The 20,102-nt window shown below is 40.7% G+C and overlaps 2 protein-coding genes across 13 annotated transcripts in view; one reads left to right on the plus strand and one right to left on the minus strand.

Annotated features, from left to right (window-relative positions):
• Positions 1-9,537, plus strand: part of arhgap24 (Rho GTPase activating protein 24) — an 82,691-nt gene extending 73,154 nt beyond the window's left edge. For all 6 annotated transcript variants that reach the window (XM_085463957.1, XM_085463960.1, XM_085463959.1 and 3 more), the window contains 5 exons: positions 2,405-2,537; positions 3,948-4,021; positions 4,095-4,216; positions 4,338-5,505; positions 7,428-9,537. In XM_085463957.1, the coding sequence (XP_085320083.1) occupies positions 2,405-2,537; positions 3,948-4,021; positions 4,095-4,216; positions 4,338-5,505; positions 7,428-7,692 (1,762 nt within the window). In that variant the 3' untranslated portion in view covers positions 7,693-9,537. The remainder of the gene's footprint in view (positions 1-2,404; positions 2,538-3,947; positions 4,022-4,094; positions 4,217-4,337; positions 5,506-7,427) is intronic.
• A 1,480-nt stretch (positions 9,538-11,017) lies between these two features.
• mapk10 (mitogen-activated protein kinase 10) overlaps positions 11,018-20,102 on the minus strand; it is a 38,886-nt gene continuing 29,801 nt past the window's right edge. For 3 of the 7 annotated variants that reach the window (XM_085463964.1, XM_085463967.1, XM_085463966.1), the window contains 4 exons: positions 19,474-19,500; positions 17,692-17,755; positions 17,362-17,439; positions 11,018-14,945 (listed from right to left, as the gene is read on the minus strand). In XM_085463964.1, the coding sequence (XP_085320090.1) occupies positions 14,803-14,945; positions 17,362-17,439; positions 17,692-17,755; positions 19,474-19,500 (312 nt within the window). In that variant the 3' untranslated portion in view covers positions 11,018-14,802. Of the gene's footprint in view, positions 14,951-17,331; positions 17,440-17,691; positions 17,756-19,473; positions 19,501-20,102 lie in introns of all 7 variants that reach the window. The other 4 variants (XM_085463970.1, XM_085463971.1, XM_085463968.1 and 1 more) reach the window with 4 other exon arrangements.

Consider the following 20,102-nt stretch of genomic DNA (forward strand, 5'->3'; position numbering starts at 1 on the left):
CCTTGTTTGGTGTCATTCTTTTCAGCACAACCTCACGTGTCTGAATTTACAGTTATGTTTTCATTTTGACATACTGTATTAACACAATTGATCATAAATCAGACAAAAAACATAAATTCCAAGTAGAAAAGTTTTTTTACTGTAACATCCACAAACATGTTTAATGAATCATATTTCATAACTTTAAATGCAACTATAAATTGTCAATTTAAAATCCTATGCACAGGTTTTGCAAACAAAGTTGTTTGCAGTCATTTACCTTTTACCCTTTTTTAAATAACCATTTCAAACTATTTACATAACCATCAGCTGTTCTCCATTAAATAAGATGCCGCACAAACTATTTGTGCCACTCCAAAAAAATAATTTCTGTCCATTATAAAGGAGAACATCACAGCCTGATACCTGCAGGTCTGACAGCAGCAGGTGTATCACTCCTCCTGTTTTTTACCTGGAGACAGCAGTCGCCTCATTGTTCTGACACACAACACAAAACTATCCACAACACTACACACTAACTACACAAGACAACACATTAACTACACACTCCAAACACGCTAAACGTCACAAATCTCTCACATCTCAAAACTCGCTCTCTCTCTCGCTCTCTCTCTCTTGCCATCACTCCTAAAACGTCCCCCTCTTTCTAAACAACCAAATGTCTTGGTGCCATATCATTATTGATTGGTCGACATGGTGCATTTTTCCACCAACACGAAAGGGGTGGGGGGGGGTTTTGTCCTTTTTTTTTTTTTTTTTTTTTTTTTTTGCTCATAAGCAGAGGGTGCTTGCTAGCGCTGTCCTTAGACAACGTGACGAAAGTATTCAGGAAAAAACACGCATATATTGTTTATCATGACTCTGGTTTTACGTGGCCTATTAACACAATTTAAAAACTGGTATATATCACCTTGTTGCTGCTTGTTGCTTGTTGTTGTTGTCATGTGATTGGCTTACCACGACCACGGTACTTTATTCTTCCTCAGTCAAACAGCAGCACTCATGTGATTGTTTTACCCCCTTAGCAGCTTCAGGTGTTGTGCCAAAAAGTGTTCGTCTGCCAGAAAGCGATTGCCGTCCGCGGGAGTGCACAGTTGCTTAAAGCTGTAGCGACCAGATTACTTACAGCTACTTCCGTGCAACTGATATAAACTGGACACAGGTTCAACCATCTGTTTTTTGAAAAATAGTAACGGACCACATTTTCTTGTTAGTAACGGTAACGGCGTTGTAACGATAGAAATAGTAATTAGTTAGATTACTCGTTACTGAAAAAAGTAACGCCGTAAGTAACGCCGTTAGTCCCATCACTGGTTTGCTCTGGTCTTTTTCAAAAGCACTTGAAGCCCGTCCATCCATTTTCTTAACTACTTATCCACTTGATAAGCCTTGTAAGGCAGCCAAGCTCTCATTTTTATCCGTTATCTCCACAGGTAATATTTTAGACCAATAAAGATCAGTAAACTGTGAGAATCACCCTCTTCACGGTAAATTCAGCTCAGTGATGTCCAGGATTAATGGACTGGGAGAAAAAAAACCCTTATTTCGTGCTTTTCTTTCCTTTGGCAGGGACGTGGTAGCCAGCCACACAAACTTTCCGAGGCATCTCTTTGTTCAGTATTTTGCCAACAGTAAAAAGGAACAATCATACTTCCCAATTATACACCTGCTGTTATATTATGCTGTGTGTAGGTGGCTGTAGGAGACTAAGCACTGATTGTTTAATGCAGCAGCCTTCATCTAGAGCATACTTGAGTAATGAAACATACTGAGCCAAGCTATGGATCGCTTTTTTCACAGCATTGTGCCACTCCAACCAATAACATAAATAAAACCTGGATGAAACTGTCAGGATCGACTCTATAAATCAACATCTCACCACTTCCCGAAATTCAAATTCACACTGACGAGTGCGTCCATCACGTCCTCTGCACAGTAACACATTTCTGCCCTCCTGTTTGTGCTTTGCTGTGGTAGAAACTACAGCCTCCCGTGTACCTGCCTGTGTCTGATTTTGATGTCCCTCATCTTGCGAATTCCCTCATTAGTGACCTCCTGCCTTGCGACCTCCTGCCTGCCTCGCCAGCTGCTCCAGAGGCTGCAGTGGCCTCTTGGCAGACGTTTAGGCTGGTGCTGGCATATTAAATAAATCAGAAAGTGCCGATTGGAAACAGAGAAAATAAAAACTGGAAAATGATGGTACCACCTGCATTAGCAGTCAGTAGTTGGTCAGTAATGTCAGTTGTATGCATACACTACAGCTACACTATTACAGCTTGACATTTTTCTCCAACAGTGTGAAACCTAAAGTTGGAGTTGGCCTCATGGTGATTGCTGTTTGTCTCCATGCGGTTCAGGATAAATGATGGCCCTAACTTTTTACCGGTGTCTTGTCTCTCAACAGTAACACAGATGTGCACACAGTAGCTTCTCTGCTGAAACTGTATCTCAGAGAGCTGCCCGAGCCCGTCATCCCCTTCCAGAAGTACGATGAGTTCCTGTCCTGCGCCAAGCTCCTGGGCAAAGATGATGAAATGGTAAGAAACATGCGATGATTGCTTTCTTTGTAACCACATCTACTGGCAAATTAGCTTTCGCACACATACGGATTTTTTTTTTTTTAAAGTTTCAACCTTTATAACAATAAACGTTGGTACTGAAAAGCCCTCACAGAAGTCTTATTCTTTGGCTTTTAATCTGCTCTTTTGCCGCCCAGTCATCCACGCTCAGCCCTGTGTTTCACACACAATGACTTTGTTGAGTCCGTTTTGACTTTTAACATCTAAATAGGATTTCGCTCACACCATGAGGCACGGTCGGCAGCATGGCTGGGGTTAGCCTTTTGCTCCCTCAGTGTCTTTCCCCTCTTCAGCATTCCTGAACCTAAGTTTGTGGTTTTTGTGTGTGTGTGTGTGTGTGTGTGTGTATATGCTACAGATGGGTATGAGAAGACATATGGTAAAGTGTGGATGAGTTTCCTCACTTTTTAACCCTCCTGGGACTTTGAAGTTGAAAGGAGATGGATGGAAAAGAGTTCACTATTTTTTTTTTTTTTTTTTATGTGAAAAGGCCTCAGAGCGTTTCCACATATCCTTTATTCTCAGTAACCTAACTGAGACTACTTCTGATTCAGTGGCACATCCATATAGATAGTTTATAAATGGGTATAATGATAAATCCTCTTATATCTGGTTTGCTTTTTCTAGTCACAGTTTTGTATCGAGAGCAAAAAGGATTTTCATTAAATATAAAGCTGGAATACTTGGGTTTTTCTAAGGGTGATACAAAATGTGTCAAGAAAATATTCCCTATGCCATTAAACTACCAGCAGCAACATGAACAGCTGATACAAGGCAGCATGGATCCATGCTTTCATCCTGCCAAATTCAGACCTTTTCATGTGAGAGTTGCTGCAGAAAACAAGATTCAGCAAACTAGGCAAGATTTTTCCAATATCTTATTGTCTAATTTTGGCGAGTTCATGCAAATTGTAGCCCCAGTTTCCTTTTCTCAGTTAAGGAGGGGCACACAGTGACTTCTGCTGCTGTTGCCCATCTGCTTCAGCGTTCACTGTACTGTGCATTCAGAGATGCTCGTCTGCATTCCTCGTTTGTAAAAAGTTGTCATTTGAGTTACCGTTGCTTTCCCGTCAGCTCAAAACAGTCTTGACAGTATCTAAACACCTGAATGCTTCGAGTTTCTTCCCACAGAATTGATTGTTCAGATGTTTGTTAAATAAGTGTACCTAATGAAGTGACCAGTGAGCATATATTTACATAAACCCCCCTCTTTTCCACTGATTCATTTCCCACTGGATCCTGGGTGTGATTGTTTCATTATACACACTGTGATCAATCACGGGCTTTACAGACAATCTGTTGCAAAAGTTTCTATGAATGATTATTTTGCTGAGTTACTGTTACTTTAAAACTGTTTATTATCTGCAGGGTATGAAGGAATTGAGAAGGCTCGTGGAAAGTCTACCTCCAGTGAACTACAACCTCCTAAAATACATCTGCAGGTACTGATAATTAACTTTGGATACAGTTTTACATTGTTGAACCATGAGAAGCTGATATTTTCCATTTCCCTAGGTTTCTTGATGAAGTCCAGTCATATTCAGGGGTGAATAAAATGAGTGTCCAAAACTTGGCCACAGTCTTTGGGCCAAATATCTTGAGGCCAAAAATTGAGGATCCAGTAGCAATTATGGAAGGTGAGTGTTGAAGAATGTCAGGTATACGTGTCTTACTTTCTTAATATTTAGTTTTAAATCTTAAATAAGATGAATGTTGGTTTTAAAAGAAAGATGATGATGATGTTCGGTTTCTTTTTAGGTACTGTTCTGGTCCAGCAGCTCATGGCTGTTTTGATTGGTCACCACGACGTGCTTTTCCCCCGAGATGAAGACAGCCCTACTGCCCTCGAGCTCGTCAACAACAATATTGAACAGCCACGGCGACAAACCACTACATCTACCTCAGCCATCACTACAGTGTCTCAGAATGCTGAGAACAACAACACACATGTTGTGCGGCAGTGTGTTTGGGAAGCCAACGAGTCTCCTTCACACCGTCAGCACGCAGACAACAGTGGCTCCCCACGATCGGCAAGTCCCCGCAATGGAGTCATGGGACGCTTCGACGTCACCCGCAGTCCACCGCTGACCGTTAAAAAGAATCCAGCTTTTAGTAAAGGCAGTGGCATTGTTACCAATGGGTCCTTCAGCTCCTCACCCTCTTCAGATCCCACTGTGGAAAAGAGCCAGAGTGGAGGTGGCAGCTTACCGGTGCGTCGCAGTGGCACACTCAAAGGCTCGGGGACAAAAATGGGCACCAGCGGCGTCACGAGTGGAAACAGCGCTACAGGGAATGGGACTGGAGTTGTACGCATGGGCGTTCATGGGACTGACGCTGTCACAGGGAGTCCGAACAGCCGCAACAGCCTCTGGCAGCCGAATGGCTGTGTAATGTTACGGGAGAACAGCAAAGCTCGTGACTGCCACGGCGGAGATCAGACAACCAATCAGAATCGTCTGTCCACATACGATAACGTGCAGCTAAACCATCACAACCTGCAGCAGCAGAACCAGATCGCCAACACGTGTCTGAATACCAGCTGCGAGGACAAGCAGAGTGTGGACAGTGCCACCTGGTCCACTTCTTCCTGTGAAATCTCCCTCCCTGACAACTCCACTTCCTGTCGCTCCTCCACAACCACCTGCCCAGAGCAGGACTTCTATGGAGGGCACTACGAAGACTTGGATGGACCAGCACAAGACTGCGTGCATCCCCAGTCTGGCGAAGGAGGAGAGGGCAGAAATGGCGACAGAGAAGGAAGTGGAGAGGTTGGGAGGAGCAGTCGGGGCACGAGCAGCAGTGATAACAGCGACGGTTTTCCTGTTGGTAACGGACCCGGCAACCACAGCGCTCTGCACAGTCTAGTGGCCAGTCTTAAGCAGGAAATGCACAAGCAGAAGGCCGAGTATGAGGCCAGGATAAAAAGGTACGGCTCCATGTGTGAAGGGCTTGAATCAATACAAGCGCTTAATCTTTACTTTGGCCTTTTTTGCAAACTATCCATCTTTTTTCTCAGGTGATCAGGCATGTAAACCAGTGAGGTTTTCTTGTGTACCTTACTGTCATCTTCAAAGGTTTAGACCAGTAGAGATCAGTCACATCAAAAGAGAAAAAAGGAAATTTCAAATCTTAAAATGAGGTTAGGTGCAGGCTACCTCTCTTAATCTAGCACTTAAAAAAAACCAAGTCCCTATTTTGAATTTTTCCTTCCTGTGGATATGAAAAGCTGGCACACGTTAGTCAGATGCTACAGCTCTTCAAAGCCTTACTTTGTTCTGTATTATGCCAGCAGTGAACAGGAAAAAAATGTGTCCCAACTATAAACCTGCTGTAAAATGTTGTTTTGCATGGGTGGCTCTAAGAGACCACTGTTTTCTTTTAGTGCAGCAGGCTTCATGCGTTAGTCAGGTTGACAGAAACATACCGGTACATGAGTGATAAAACACAACATCCTCCACCCAGCTCTGTGTCTTCTTTCCTTTTTTACTACGTCCACCATTCCCTCCATTTCACAAGAAGCCAGTGAATAAACTTTTCTAGAGCATCAGGATCCACTCTATAAATCAACATCTCACCACTTCATTAAAACGCAGAGTTCAAGTTCACTGGCAGTGACTGCACCCTCCTCTGTGTCTGCCCACATCTTTTCTTTTTTTATGCCCCTCACCTGATTCCATCATTATCTCATTAGCCCTTGTAACCTCCTGCCAGCTTCACCAGCTGCCCTTTGTTGGCTCATTACTATCCAAAGGTCACCGTGGCCTTTTGGCAGATCATCTAAGTTGATGGCTGCAGATGAAATAAAACTGAAACCACCAATCAAAATCTTATTAATGGGCATTCCCATTAATGAGCAGGAGTGTACACAAGTCTGAACAGCTGCCTTAGTCTTTGGCAACCACATGGCTTTGTCGTATAATGGGAAAGCAACAAAACGGGCAAACTCTCCAGTGAGGATCAAATAGCCAATCAGAAGCTGTCTTTTTCACTCTGTTCCTTTAGCTACAAGCTTGTAAAGTTGTCAAGCATGAGGCTCGGGTTCCAGTGGGGGACAAGTGACTCCAATTCAGCCCACTGCATGGCTTTGGAAAATGTCAAAGTGGGCATAAATTGTGTTTTGTTAAGTTTTACAGCTTTTGCTACATTCATCCTGTACCAAAGTAATAAAAGAAAAAAGTAGTAAGTAGTTTTGTACAATTATTTCTTTCTACTTACGAGTCAAGCTGACAGATGTTTTTCATTTGCTGCTGCAAATGCAAAACAAAACTGAGACATATGGTTGAAACTACACCTCTTTTTTATGTAACAATGTAGCAGGCATTAAATGTGTAGTTGTTTATACTGACAAAAAGAAGAGTTTCACTGGTGGCACTTCACATAGGCGAAAGTTTGATATCTCCAATCTAACCTGAACACTGAACAGGACGAAAAGGTACCTAGAAGTCACTCAAAATAGCCCTTTCCTGAATAATCCGTAACTTATTTAAGCTTTCAGACTGTTTGAACATCAAGTTTGAGAAAAATGCCCCCATACAGCCGTCAAGGAAGAGGAAATTTGCCAAAGAATTATTTTGGGGTTTTTTTCTTTGAGCTATAGTTCATCTTAAAGTTGGCTATATTAACATGGAAAACTATGGAGCTGTATCAGTTTGCCATTTGCCTTTTTTATTTTATTTTTGGGCCTCTAAGACTTCCACAGCCCCAGAGATTGTGGTTGCATGTAATTCATTAGGTCATTAAGAAAATTAAAAAGATCTGCAGCTGCCCTTGTGCTCTGAGATGAGCAAATCCTCTGTTCACTACGGCACTGCTAATCTTTTCCTAATCCCGTGTATGCCTCATTTGCAGTTTGGAGCAGCGTAATTTGGAGCTGGAGACTGAAATGGTGAACCTACACGAGGAGCTGGACCAGGAGAGGAAGAAGTACACCATGGCGGAGATCAAGCTGCGCAACGCTGAGCGCGCCAAGGATGACGCCGAGCGGCGAAACCAGATGCTACAGAAAGAGATGGAACAGTTTTTCTCCACATTTAGTGACCTCACCGCAACTGGCAACGCCGCAGCCACCGATCCCCGCCGACCAGAGCGAAACAACACCATCTGGATACAGTGAAGGAAGGCTGAAAAAAGATGGCAGCCAAGACAGGAACTGGGTTATTATAATGACGTGAACTTTAGAGAGACTCTAAACAAGATTTGGCTGCTGATCGAAGGAGGGAAAACACACTGCAAAGGGTAACGGCACGTTTTAATTTAAGAAATAGGAGATATAGGGCTGATGTAAGCCGCCTTTATAAATGTAAACATCACCTGGAGTGATGCCAGAGTGACATTATCTGTATATAGCCTTATTTAAACAGACGCTCATGGACACACTCCAGTCTCCCAGAAGTGGTTGGGGTTTGTTCAGTTGTCTGGCTGGGAAATGGAGCAAAGGGACAGTACACAACAGCCTATGAGGACATATGGTACTACCATTTTATGTTAGCTCCGAGATAGAAGGGAAGACAAAATGTTAAAAAAAATTTAAAAAAAAAGAACAATACCAACACCAACCTTGGACCTGAAAATGCAGAAAAGACCACACCGAACTCCTCCTTTTTATTCATTTTTACCATCTAACCAAAACACACCTTAGTGTTCAATATATTTCTGCATCTGCTCATGTCAAAGATGTCATATGTTGTAAAGAGAAGTAAAACTGACACTTCATTGTTTTTGTGATATTTAAGCAAAGCTATAAACGTGTGCTATTTTCTATCAGTTTTTTTTTTCTTTTTCTTTTGCACTTAAATGTTTGTTTAGTCTCTGCAAGTTGGTACTGGATGTTCTGTCGGTCTATGTGTCGATGCGTGTGCCTGTGCTTCTGTGCTGTTATATTTACCCATGACCAAAAGAAAAAGAGCCTGTACTGTAAATATTGTATAGATAAATGCAGACGTGACTAGATTAGATAGTTTGCATTGTGGTTTACTGATATTCAGATGGATATGGCATGAATTGAGTTGATACTGAAGAATGATTTATAGTTTGTTAGAGTACAGTTCAAGGTGTTGCACAGTGGGTTATTGGCATAAATCTTTTAAGTCTTGAATTCAGAATTTCAGATAAGAAACTGTATGGCATGCCGCTTTTAAAGATACAATTTACTGATTTTTCGAGGCCAGCACACGTTTGTGGGTCATAACTGTGAAATAGTTGGGATTTTAAAGCCTCTAATTTGATGACATTATCAGCCTGGCAGCAAAATTCAGTAATAAGTGGTATGTGCATGATGGTTGCATGAGTCTACGAGGGTCGGCATACACTAACTGAATATTTGTAAAGTGACTGTATATGGATGAAGTGTATTTATGTAGCCCGAAACCAAATGTCTGCACATGATGTGGATTTGCGAATGATTACAAAACGGGACACCTCTGATAGATCAGACCAGGAATGGACCTGCGTCAGAGAGGAGTTGGTGCGTACACGTGTGCGCGGACCTGGTGCTCGGCTTCTTTTTAAACCTGCTGCTGGTCATTGCAGGACATCTGGAATGTGCATATGGAGTCAAAAAGAAGAAGAAAAAAGTGCCTGAACAAGTGAAGGAGGGAGAGGGGAGCCTGCGCTTCTCATTTCACAGCCTTCACCGGGAAATAATGGGCTTAAGCCAAGCTGACAGTGTCACCTCGTTCTGTGAATTCCACACAAAAGGGCGGATTATGGATGGAGGGCCAGACGGAGTGGACGGGGATAGTGGAATGTTTTCATGACAATACTTGATACACAAAGGAACTTTAAAAATGACTTAATATGAATAAAGATGGATTTTAATGCAAGTCTCTGTTGTCATTTTTCCTTTTCAAATGTCCAACTAATGTTTGAAGACGAGGCAGAACATCTGATTGGCCTCACGTTAACACAATTAGTGGGCGGACAGTCAGGGCTGTTTTTATTTGTTGTTATTTTTGTTTAGAGGGAAAAACATTTTTGAGTCATTTAACTTGGAGAAAAGTGGAAAATATTCACTTTTAAAAAACTAGAATTGTAAAGATTTATAAGACTTATTACTAAAATAAAAAAACCACATCCTCGAGGCCTCCTGTGCTGCTAATTTCAAGTGTCTGATCTCTTCTGCTGCTAACAAAGTACATGAGAAATCAGTATTAGTATTAGCTGATGCAAAAAATTAAATTGCCAAAAGTAGTCATGCCCAGCGATGCTGCCTACTGTCTTACCACAAAAGGCACGGCTAGGTTAGAAATTATATCTGCACTCACTACACACCTTTTACTTTTTTTGATTTCAGAACTGCTTTAATTCTTTGTGGCATCGAATAATTTCTAGAAACATTTCTGAGATTTTGGTCCATGTTGACATGATAACATCACACAGTTGTTGCATATTTGTTGGCTCCTCGTTCTGATTGAGATCTGGCCATTTGTACAGTGCACTCTTTTTCAAGAAACACGCACTTTGGTCCAAGGAATGGACAGGGTCAGCAACAATAGTCAGGTGGTGTTTAAACAACGCTCAGGTCCTTTACACCACCAGCAGCAGCCTGAACCGTCAACACAAGGCAGGATGCATCTATGCTTTCATGCTGCTTATCCTAAATTGTGACCCTATAATCTGCATATCGCAGCAAAAAGCAAGATTCATTAGAGGAGGCAACATTTTCCAGTGTCCCCTTGTTCAATTTTGGCCTCTGTTTCCCGTTTAAGGTTTAAAGGTGTGTCAACAGGTGTAGCTCATCTGCTTCAAGGTTTAATATGTTGTGCATTCAGAGATGTTCTTCTGCATCCCTTAGTTGTAATGAATGTTTTTCTTTAGTTGCGCTTGCCTGCATGTTAAGGAGTGTGACTATATTCCTCCGACCTCTGGTATCAAAAAGGCATTTTTGCTCAGGGAACTGCCACTCGCTCGATATTTTCTCTTTTTTGCACCATTCTCTGTAAACTCTAAAAATGGTTTTGCAACGTGGTTTGGCACCAACAACAAAGCCACATTTTCAATCACTTTAAATGAACCTTCACCCCCATTCTGATGCATAGTTTAAATTTAAGGTAGTAATGTAAAACATATCTACATGCCTAAATGCACTGACATCCTGCCCCACTGACTGGCTGATCAGTGATTTGCGTTATTAAACAGGTAGACCTAATAAAGTGGCCATCGAGTGCGTTTCATTTCATTGGTATACTCTGAGAAAGGTCAGTGCGCTTGTTCTCATGCTGCACTCTCATGCTACATTATTTTTCTCTGTCAGAGAACTAGTTAATGGCTCTGCTTTAAGATTGTGTATCCACCTGAAAGTGCCTGAAAGCACATTAGATTCTGTGTAGGAGTCACAGTGACAGATTGGATAAATGGTTCCTATCGACAGCAAGGCCTGAAACAAATCTGCAGTGCATTTAAATTAGTCTCCAGGTAAAAAGAAAAGGTCCACGAACGCCCAAGGTCAAAGGTTTTGTTTATTTTCAACCACATACATAATACATAATATTTTTTACATACACAGTTCCTTTAAAATGTGTTTACAGTAACAGCTTTCAGTAAGTTTTTTCTTTTTCTTTTGCATTTGTTTTTGACTTTACTTGAAACGCTATAGCCTGAAGCTTCGAGATCAGCCTGAAACAATACCATTTCTTTTTTTTGTTTGTTTGTTTCTTTTTGAATTTTTTTTGTTTTAAACCTGACAATGTCAAAGGAATGATTCATTAAAACAGCACGGAGTAAAAGAAACAAGAGAGAAGGAATCAGAAAAGAACTGAATAACAACATCACCTGACTCAGATGAGCTATACAGGGTTTCGTCATTGTAGAGTTCCACATTTAAGACTCTAAACATTTTAGCATCCGACCCCTTGCAGTAGCTTGCCTCCCTGTCTGAGTGCAATAAAGTGTTTATTGCATTGTTGAACTGTTATTATTTACAATAGAAGTTAAAAGAAAAAGGTGAAAATTGCCAAGCTGGAGATCCAAAGATTGTTTTTTTTAAGTTGGCACAGCTGTGTGACAACGTGTGACATGTAATCATTTTTCATAGTGTATGAATCCATAAGAGGTCATTTTAAGACCCCCTCCCAAAAATTAGAAGCTGGAATGACAGTGGTTTTCTAATTCAATTCAAAGTGACAGAACATGAATACACACATGAACTACTACTAAACACACAACTGTGCTTACTCGCCATTGACATTCTTCAAAATAATTGCACAAAAGTCATGATCTCGTATTAAAATTCTAAAAAAAAATGAAGACGTGTGTTGCAAAATCATTTCTCCAAACGTCACATCACACCTTTCAACTCAGACTCGCAGCTTGTGTTGAATGCTGGTTGATTTAATCTCTCTCTCTCACACACACACACACTGATGAGCAGAGCATCAATGATGTGCGTGATTGTTAAACCGTTCATTTTTACATTCACTGCTGACAATCCAGCTCAATCTCCTTCTTTATTTACCCGAACTAAAGCTCCTTTTATCACAACAGAATTGTCTGGAGGGATGTCTTATAAAAAGATCAAACAGTTCACATTCAGAAAAACTGGGGGGGGAAAAAACACATTAGCAATGTTAGTGTTTGTTCTCCGTGACCAGAACGTATAAAGATACAGAAAGAAGAGTGTGTTCGGATGGTTAGAAATGCCCTGTAGAAAAAACTGCAACAGTACCTTGTGTGTTTGTGGTGTAGAGGTCGACTCTGCGCCCCTTTTGTGAGAAATTCATCAAAACATTTTTTTTAAACACAAAAGATTTCATCAAAGTTGCACCCTGTTTTAAAAGATTGCCCTGGCCAGACCCTGAACAAAAAGCCAAGCTAGCCATAGCTTATTCTGGAGACGCCAACCTCAGTTACCCTCTGAGCTCTGCGAAGGTTAGTCTGTTAGTCTGTGTGTGGTTCACTATACACAAGCCACAGGGAGTAAGAGTGTTAACAAAGTAGCTTTTTGAAGTTATCTCCATAACGTGGAGGACTGTGAGCGATTGTACACAAAACAACTCCAAAAAAGAGTCATTGTACAGCAGCAGCTGAACTGAAAGTTACAGACTTGTACTGTCACTGAAATAAATATGTGGCAACGATGTCTCCACATCTCCTTAAAGTCATGGCAGCGACTGAATCTATTTCATACATGCGGAGGCTCCAATAAGTTAGTGTGAGCATTCGTGTTCTTCATCTGACCTAATTGCTGTCATTTACCGGATCATCGCAAAACACCTTTTGAAACAAAATATGCCTGAAGTAGAGAATTATGTATGTTTTGTCCATATAAATCCAGCTCCAAGGTCTTACTACGCCAAATTACCCTAACTTGCCCATGCAGGTTCACAGTGGGTGAAATAAACTCTGCCATAGTGGAGCTCAGTTTATTTCAGTCTGCCAAAAACTGTTTTATATTCTTGTTTCATTTAAGAACACTGAGTTTGCACAGATAAATGTGAGATGTGACTTGAGATTAGAGCAGTACAGCTGCCAAGCCTTTGCAAAGTGCAAATGCATTTTGCATGTGAATATTTGAGCGTTGCACCCCAGCTAGAGAAGATATAGCTAATTTGTAGGAGAAATTTAAAAAAACAAAACAAAGAGGTCAAATTAAAATGTAAAAAGAAAAATTTGTGGGATGTTTTTTTTTAATGGAAACACCGAGGAAAACAGTTAAGCTTTGGGGCTCAGACAGTTTTAAGGCAGAACCAGAAAAAACAGAGGGAAACAAAAATATATCATTTCTGCACCTGCAATGCTTCATTCCAAAAGGCACTTGCCATGTTCAGATTCCATCTATCAAAAATATATAAATCAATAAATTAAAGAATCTTTCGCCTATGAAATCGTTTAATGGGTGCTTTCTCGTGTCGCGACATTTTTGTGTGGTGTGCGGTGATATAAAGCAGATGAGAAGACGAGCCATAGCTACAAGGTTAACACTCATCACCTGTCTTAAAAACTCAGCACTGTATCACTTCTGCTATGTTTTAAAGAGTCAAACAAAAAGGGGAAAAGGTTCTTTGTGGTTATTCCACAGTGAAACCGATCCAACTCCTGTGCCTGTGAGGGGTTAATGATAAACAATGACATGCAGGGCTGTGGTTAAAGGACCGATCATACACTGCCAGGGGAAATAAAAAGGGACATTACACACAAATTAGACTTCTTGAAGGCTGTCTCGTGAAGTCTGAGCACAATCAGAATAACTTATTTCTGTGTGTACTGGCCCTTTACGTCCTAAACAGCCCCCACTTTTATCAGTGTCTTATTGGCTTGCCTGTGGTCCACCAACACACACACACTCACACGTCCTACTGTGCCCAGTTAGTTTACATTGTATATAAACAAAAGTCTCTATATAGACTCGTTAGCATACAGTGAGATTAGCATTGTTTAAATCTAATCATGCAGGACTACAGCAATAGGCAGGGGCAACTGAGGTGGAAAGCGGTGATGTGGCAAGGTGTGCTAGTCGGAAAAATAGAAGGAAAAAAATCCCAGTTTACTGGCCGTCAGTCCCACTCTGTGTGCCCTTCAGCTGTACAGAATTACAATATTTACAAATTACCACGGTAGGGGGGAGGGGGGGGTCACTCCTGGTAACAGCAGGAACGTGTCCCTGCAGAGTTATCACATGAAAACACATCAGGAAGCCTTTTTTTTTGGGGGGGGGGGGGTCAGGTGGCGGTGTCTCACACAATGTTAAAATACAGCAGTGTAATTAAATAAGAGCTGAATAGGGGAGAGGGGCTGGGGGAGGAAAGAGAGGAAAGTCCCCATTTAACAGTAGTGATGAGCAAAAATGGCAGCCCACCTTGCCACAATGATCGGAGCATAAATGCTTTTCTTTTGGTTGCTTTTTTTTTGTCTGTAAGGAATTGGGAGACCAGCTGCCAGCCAATATGCACTTTACAGGAGATGCAAGTCTAAGCGCTTGGTCATTTTGATCTGATGCCATATACAAGAATATGAGGGGTAATATAAGCAAAGCAACTAGAGGATCATTAACATATATCTGAGCTCATTTACTTGAATACCGCTGCTGTTTTTCAGTGACAATGCACAGGCTTTAGATTTCATAAATTCAGATTCCTATATCTCATATTTTTGTTCTTAATATATTAATTTTGATCTTTACTCTTTTTTTTTTTTTGTCTTTTTCTTTTGCCTTTGTATTTTCCGGCGGTCGTTTTTGTTGGGTTCTTCACCTTCGGAAGAACATGGGGTTGCGTAGGCAGGCGGCTAGTCACCTGCAACACCCCAAGGGTCCTGCAGAGGTCTCCAGGCTGCTGTCAGTGTCTGAGGCCAGGGTCTGGTCGGTGGACATGGAGGAGATGTCGTTGATTGAGGAGGAGGGAGGGAGGCTCTCGCTGCTGTTCACGGCTGCACCTGTGCTAAGGGAATCAACAGCAGCGGGGGGTTACAACGTAAAAGAGTCCTGGCCAAGACGCGAGCAGAGAAACAGTCGCAGGAGATATACAAGTGCACACACAGGTTAGAGTGAGATAAATGCTGATTCATGATTAGCTGTTCCATGAGATAGAGATGTCAACAACATTTACAACATCTGTGGGGCATCACAATCACAGTGCATCTGTAATGAGACAAAGATAATTAAGCTTTGGGTCCGGGAGGCTCCACGGGAAATATCATTAAAGGCTTTCAGTGTTTCAGCAGTTCATAAGCGTGGCTTGTTGTTGTCATTTATATGCCAACAAGCTGCTATTTAATGATTTCCTTTTAATTATATACCTTAAAATGATTTATGTCTTCATACAGGTCTGTGTGTCTGTGTGTGTAACAAATGGCAACCTCTGGAGCTGAAAATAAAGCCAACACAAAAGTGCCAATTCCTTTAACCTGGCTCCCAAAGTGAGTTAGTCCCCATAGATGCCCAATGTTATAAAGCATATTTACAGCCCATTACAAAAGAGATTTTTCCCTCTATGGATAGATTCTAGGGGTATGAGGTGGGGTATCCATCCATAACTAGAGTATTCATCTGGACACAGTAATGCTGAAACTTCAAGACCCATGGTCCAAAACCTGGTGGGTGAAGAGATGGTGGCCAGATCCTTGTTTTATATAGCTGGTTACAGGGTAGACTAATAATCTAATATTAATAATCTTATAATCACCTTGTTTTAAAGTCAGAGGTATGCATATTAGGGAACTTGGGGTACTTCCCCAAAAGCAATCTGCTGCTTTTGAACATTAATGATCTAATAAATAATATACATAATGATATTATGCATAAAAAAAATTACATTGTTTCCAACATCCTCAGAAGCCTAATTGGAACTGTGTGTGTGACTACATGCTCTGTCTATTAGCACGCAGTGACCAATTTATACCTCTGTGAAGTTGGTTCCTGCTTTGTCAGCCTTTAAAAAAAGACTTTAAAGCAGATGCAGGAAACAGACCAAATGCAGTAATTTGTGCAGAGGACTTGCACGCTGTGAGTCTGCTGTTTTTGTCTGTTTCCTGTTGGGAGTAACTGTTTAAATAAAGCAAGATTAATAGCGCGCATCGGTTTTATAGGGTAACTAATCAGAAGTGACAGTTAAAGCTTCATGTGTGAGAGGAGCACAGCATAAAGTACTGTACCGTGCAATAATCCACACTAGTTACACGGCGATATATAAGATGGGAGTTTAAGTCATTACCTCATATTATTAACCTTTACAGAAACTGTGGCAAAAGCAGTAATATGTGATTAAAGTCTGAATCACATCACAGCGTCACGCCCACACGCATATCTTCCACACTCACTAAACTGTTGCTCATTTCTTCATATTCTTGGAGATAATGAGATAATGCACGGTGTCGTGCAAATAAATACTGCAGCACTGGGCTGAAAAATCTTCTGTTAACATCATTAAAAATATCATAATCTAAACACACAAAGTGGGTCTGACTGTGTGTTATTGCAGGTCTTCTCTTCATGCTGCAATGAGACACTGTCGTCTGCAGCTCCTGCACTGCGTCAGATGCTATACAGCGGCCCATCTGCTTAATTACAAGTAGATAGAAAGAAGAAGAAAGATGAAGCTCGTGGATTTTCTAGAGACGGGCCGAGAGAGACAGAGCAAAAACGAGCACCATGTTATTTAACTATATTTGGCACTAAGGATATTTGTTGCCCGGCTTATGGTGAGAGATGATTTATAAGTTTTCTAAGAGGGAAAATCCCACTCGCTTTTGTACAATAAACTGAAAGAGGACACCCAGAAAGGTGTTCTCTGATCTGAGCCGTCTGTTTCCGTTTAATTTCTTCTCCTTGTGTTTTCAGTCTTCTTACTGTTTTCATGCAGTGTGGTTGTGGTTTCAAACAAGCAGTGCAGCTTTCTTTTTTTTTTTTCAGATGGATCTCGGCAAATGCTGACTGGGCTGGTTAGTATGCTCAAAGTAACTATATACTGCCATCCTGTGGCACATCATAAGAATAGCAGTTTTTGTCCTCTGAGGGCATTTATAGCCAAGTCTAAGACTGACATTTCCTGAGACAGACCCCTCAAAACCCAAAGCTTAAGACACAGCAATGTAATACATATAAACATACAATCATAAAGGCATTTGAATTAACCTGTACTACGAAGCAATTTTAGCAATCACAGAATAGCAATCTTTACAAATCATCAGGCACAAAGTGACATCACTGAACTGAACAACATTTAACTTGAGATGTAAGGGACAGAGACATGTGGTCAACAGCACAATGGGTTTTTCTAATTACAAGGGATAACTCCAGTAAGGTTATATTAAATTCACTTACAGAGCGGTTAGGCTTATGCACTGAGAGTACCTGAAGGTGAAGGTTGTCCCTTCACAACGCCATTCTTCGTTCTCTCCTCAAAGTTCATCACCTCTTTGTAGATAAGTTCTGCAAGGGGTGCGAAAAAAGGTAGTAGAACACACTAAGTGACAAAAATATGTGCAATCTGCACCCATCTATGCAGACAGTGTTCATATTACCATTAACTACTAAAAAACAAGATCATTCGAATGCATGGTAACACTAAAAAATTACAGCAATCGAGTGCATTACTGCACATATAATATACAGCTTTTTATCGTTCTACCATATGTGTGCTTTGTTGAGTTTTTATTTTTAGCCCGGATGAGCAGCACTCACCTTTCCATTCATCAATGGAGTGTTCTCTTTCATCCAGCTGCTTGTCGTAGATCTGAGGTGGAGGCTAAAGAAGAGAGAGAGAGAGAGAGAGAGAACACAATTCCAGTTTAGTAACATTTCAGCTAACGGCCTAGCATTACTCCCAAGTGCAATACCTACAGAAAGCAGCTCAAGATTTTACAAGATCACGTTATAAATATGCATCTTTCAAATGTGCAAATGGAAGGAAAAAAACAAACAGCATGCCGGGTCTAAAAGTTCGGCACATGTTGATTATGAATTAAATTTAAATAAAAATTAAGCAGTAGTGTATTACTTCCATAAAATGCATTATAAGTTCATTGTCTGCCATTTATAAACAAAAAATGTCTCAAAATAGGTCATTCTTTATAATCAGGACTAAATACCTGACAGGATAGTGAGATAAGAAAACATCTGGCAGCAGTGCTCTCCCCCCACACCCTCCCTCACGGGACTTGTCATCTCGTCTACTAGGTCAAGAATACGCTGACTGGCATCGAGTCAGCCCATCTAACTACCCATTCACTCATTCCCCAGACTCCGACATCGTAATCCTGCCCATCTTTGTCAGTGTGGGTGACACGACCACCAAGGAACCTCTCTGGTGTAACCCTGAGGGGACTGTTATGGGTCAGCACTGAGCGGCCACAGCAGGACAAACCAACTGTTTGTAGATGTTAACGCTGTGGAGCTGTGGAAGTAGCTAAGGAGCTCTCTTCAAAACAAATTCTTACAGTAAATATTAAAACCTTGTATTCTATTACGATTTTTTTTTTTAATGAATAGATTAGGTTTCCTGTGACATACGAGTTTTGGTCTATGTGCAGAGTGAAGCATGTGCAGTTTGACAATGACTGCTTATATGTGACAGTTACTTTGAGCTCCACTGAAAACAGCACACGGTCTGTATACAAAAGATGGACATAACCACCCTGATGTGACCCATTAGTTGGTGGATATCTGTTTTGAAGTCTGCTGCATTTTGATTTACAAAATGAAAAGCATGGAGTGAAAATGACTAATAAACCAGGACACTGTGTACTCTTATAGTACCAACGAGTTAGTCACTAGGTAATTGCACAATAAAGCACTCACTTTATCATCTATTTTACTTTAATTTCAACCATCATTTACAAAAATAACATGTTGATGTACTAAAAAGACTTTAAACTCCTGACAGTTACCATAAAGTCAGTACAGTATTTACTGAATAGCACTGTGCTACTTTTAGTTAAGAATAATATTAGTTTTATATTATATATTAGATTGGTGTTTTATTTTACATGTTTTTGTGTCTGTTTAATTATGCTCACAATCATTGTTTTGTTGATTCATTCAACCTGGCACGAGCCACACATAAAAATTAGCCCATGTGGCTAAATCTGGCATATTAACATGATGAATTTAATGTGGTAATTTATATGCATTATCTCTTTTAAATAAACATATACATCATAGATCAAGAGAACAGTAGGGTCATTTCTGCACTGGCTTCACTTCTCAGACCCAGAAGTTACTTCCATCTTTTATATACAGTCTGTGATTACTGCAATATCCACATATTCTGGATGTTTCATTTGATTGGCATTTTCTGCTCCTCTCTTTGCATTACACAGTCTCTTTTCTCTTGATTTTAAATATCTTCAAATATGGCAGAAGCACTGAACCACATGTGTCCAAAAAATCTTCTTTCATTTACACTCTTTAGTCGAAGAAGTCCAATTGCAGTGCATTCTTTGATGTAGGGAGTTTGTTATTTACCATGGATATTTGGATGTTATCTCTGGCCTTCATCAGGATGAGGTGACATTAGAGAAGGGGGGGAAAACAGCAGAAAACGTGTTGAAATGCCATTCACAGCCATGTTATACATCAACAGAAGCAACAAAGTCATCTTTAAAAACCATCAGACACCAGATGACAAGACAAGGCCATAGTCATGAAATCTTCTATAAAGGAGGAAAAACTACTATACAGTGAGTGTGTTAGGCAACAGGATATTTCACGTAGTAGAACAGCAGCACTGACATTCATCAGCTGGTCATGCTCTCATTACTTGTACTGCTGTAAAAAATTTTCGGGTTGCAGATGGCTTTTTACCCAATCTCACTGTCACCTCATACTAATGAGGCGCTGATGAAGACGCCAGATTTCACCAAATCAACCAGCAACACCACCCCTCTCATGTTACAAGACCCAACAACCCACTATATAAATCTTTCAGTGTAGCATGAAAATTTACCAGCAAAGACTTTGGGTTATTTTACAGAAATCTACAAAAACGTTTGGTTCTGCACTAAAGACTAAAAATATAAGTGAGGGAGAAAAAAAATGCAAATTAGATGTGAACAAAAGTTGTCAAAATAGCAAGCGGTTAAAACAATGCAGTT

Source organism: Copadichromis virginalis, linkage group LG7 (assembly GCF_057382275.1).
Source record: "Copadichromis virginalis isolate Kocher_CV1m ecotype Utaka linkage group LG7, C_Virginalis_male_GT1.1, whole genome shotgun sequence".
NCBI classification, from domain to species: Eukaryota; Metazoa; Chordata; class Actinopteri; order Cichliformes; family Cichlidae; genus Copadichromis; species Copadichromis virginalis.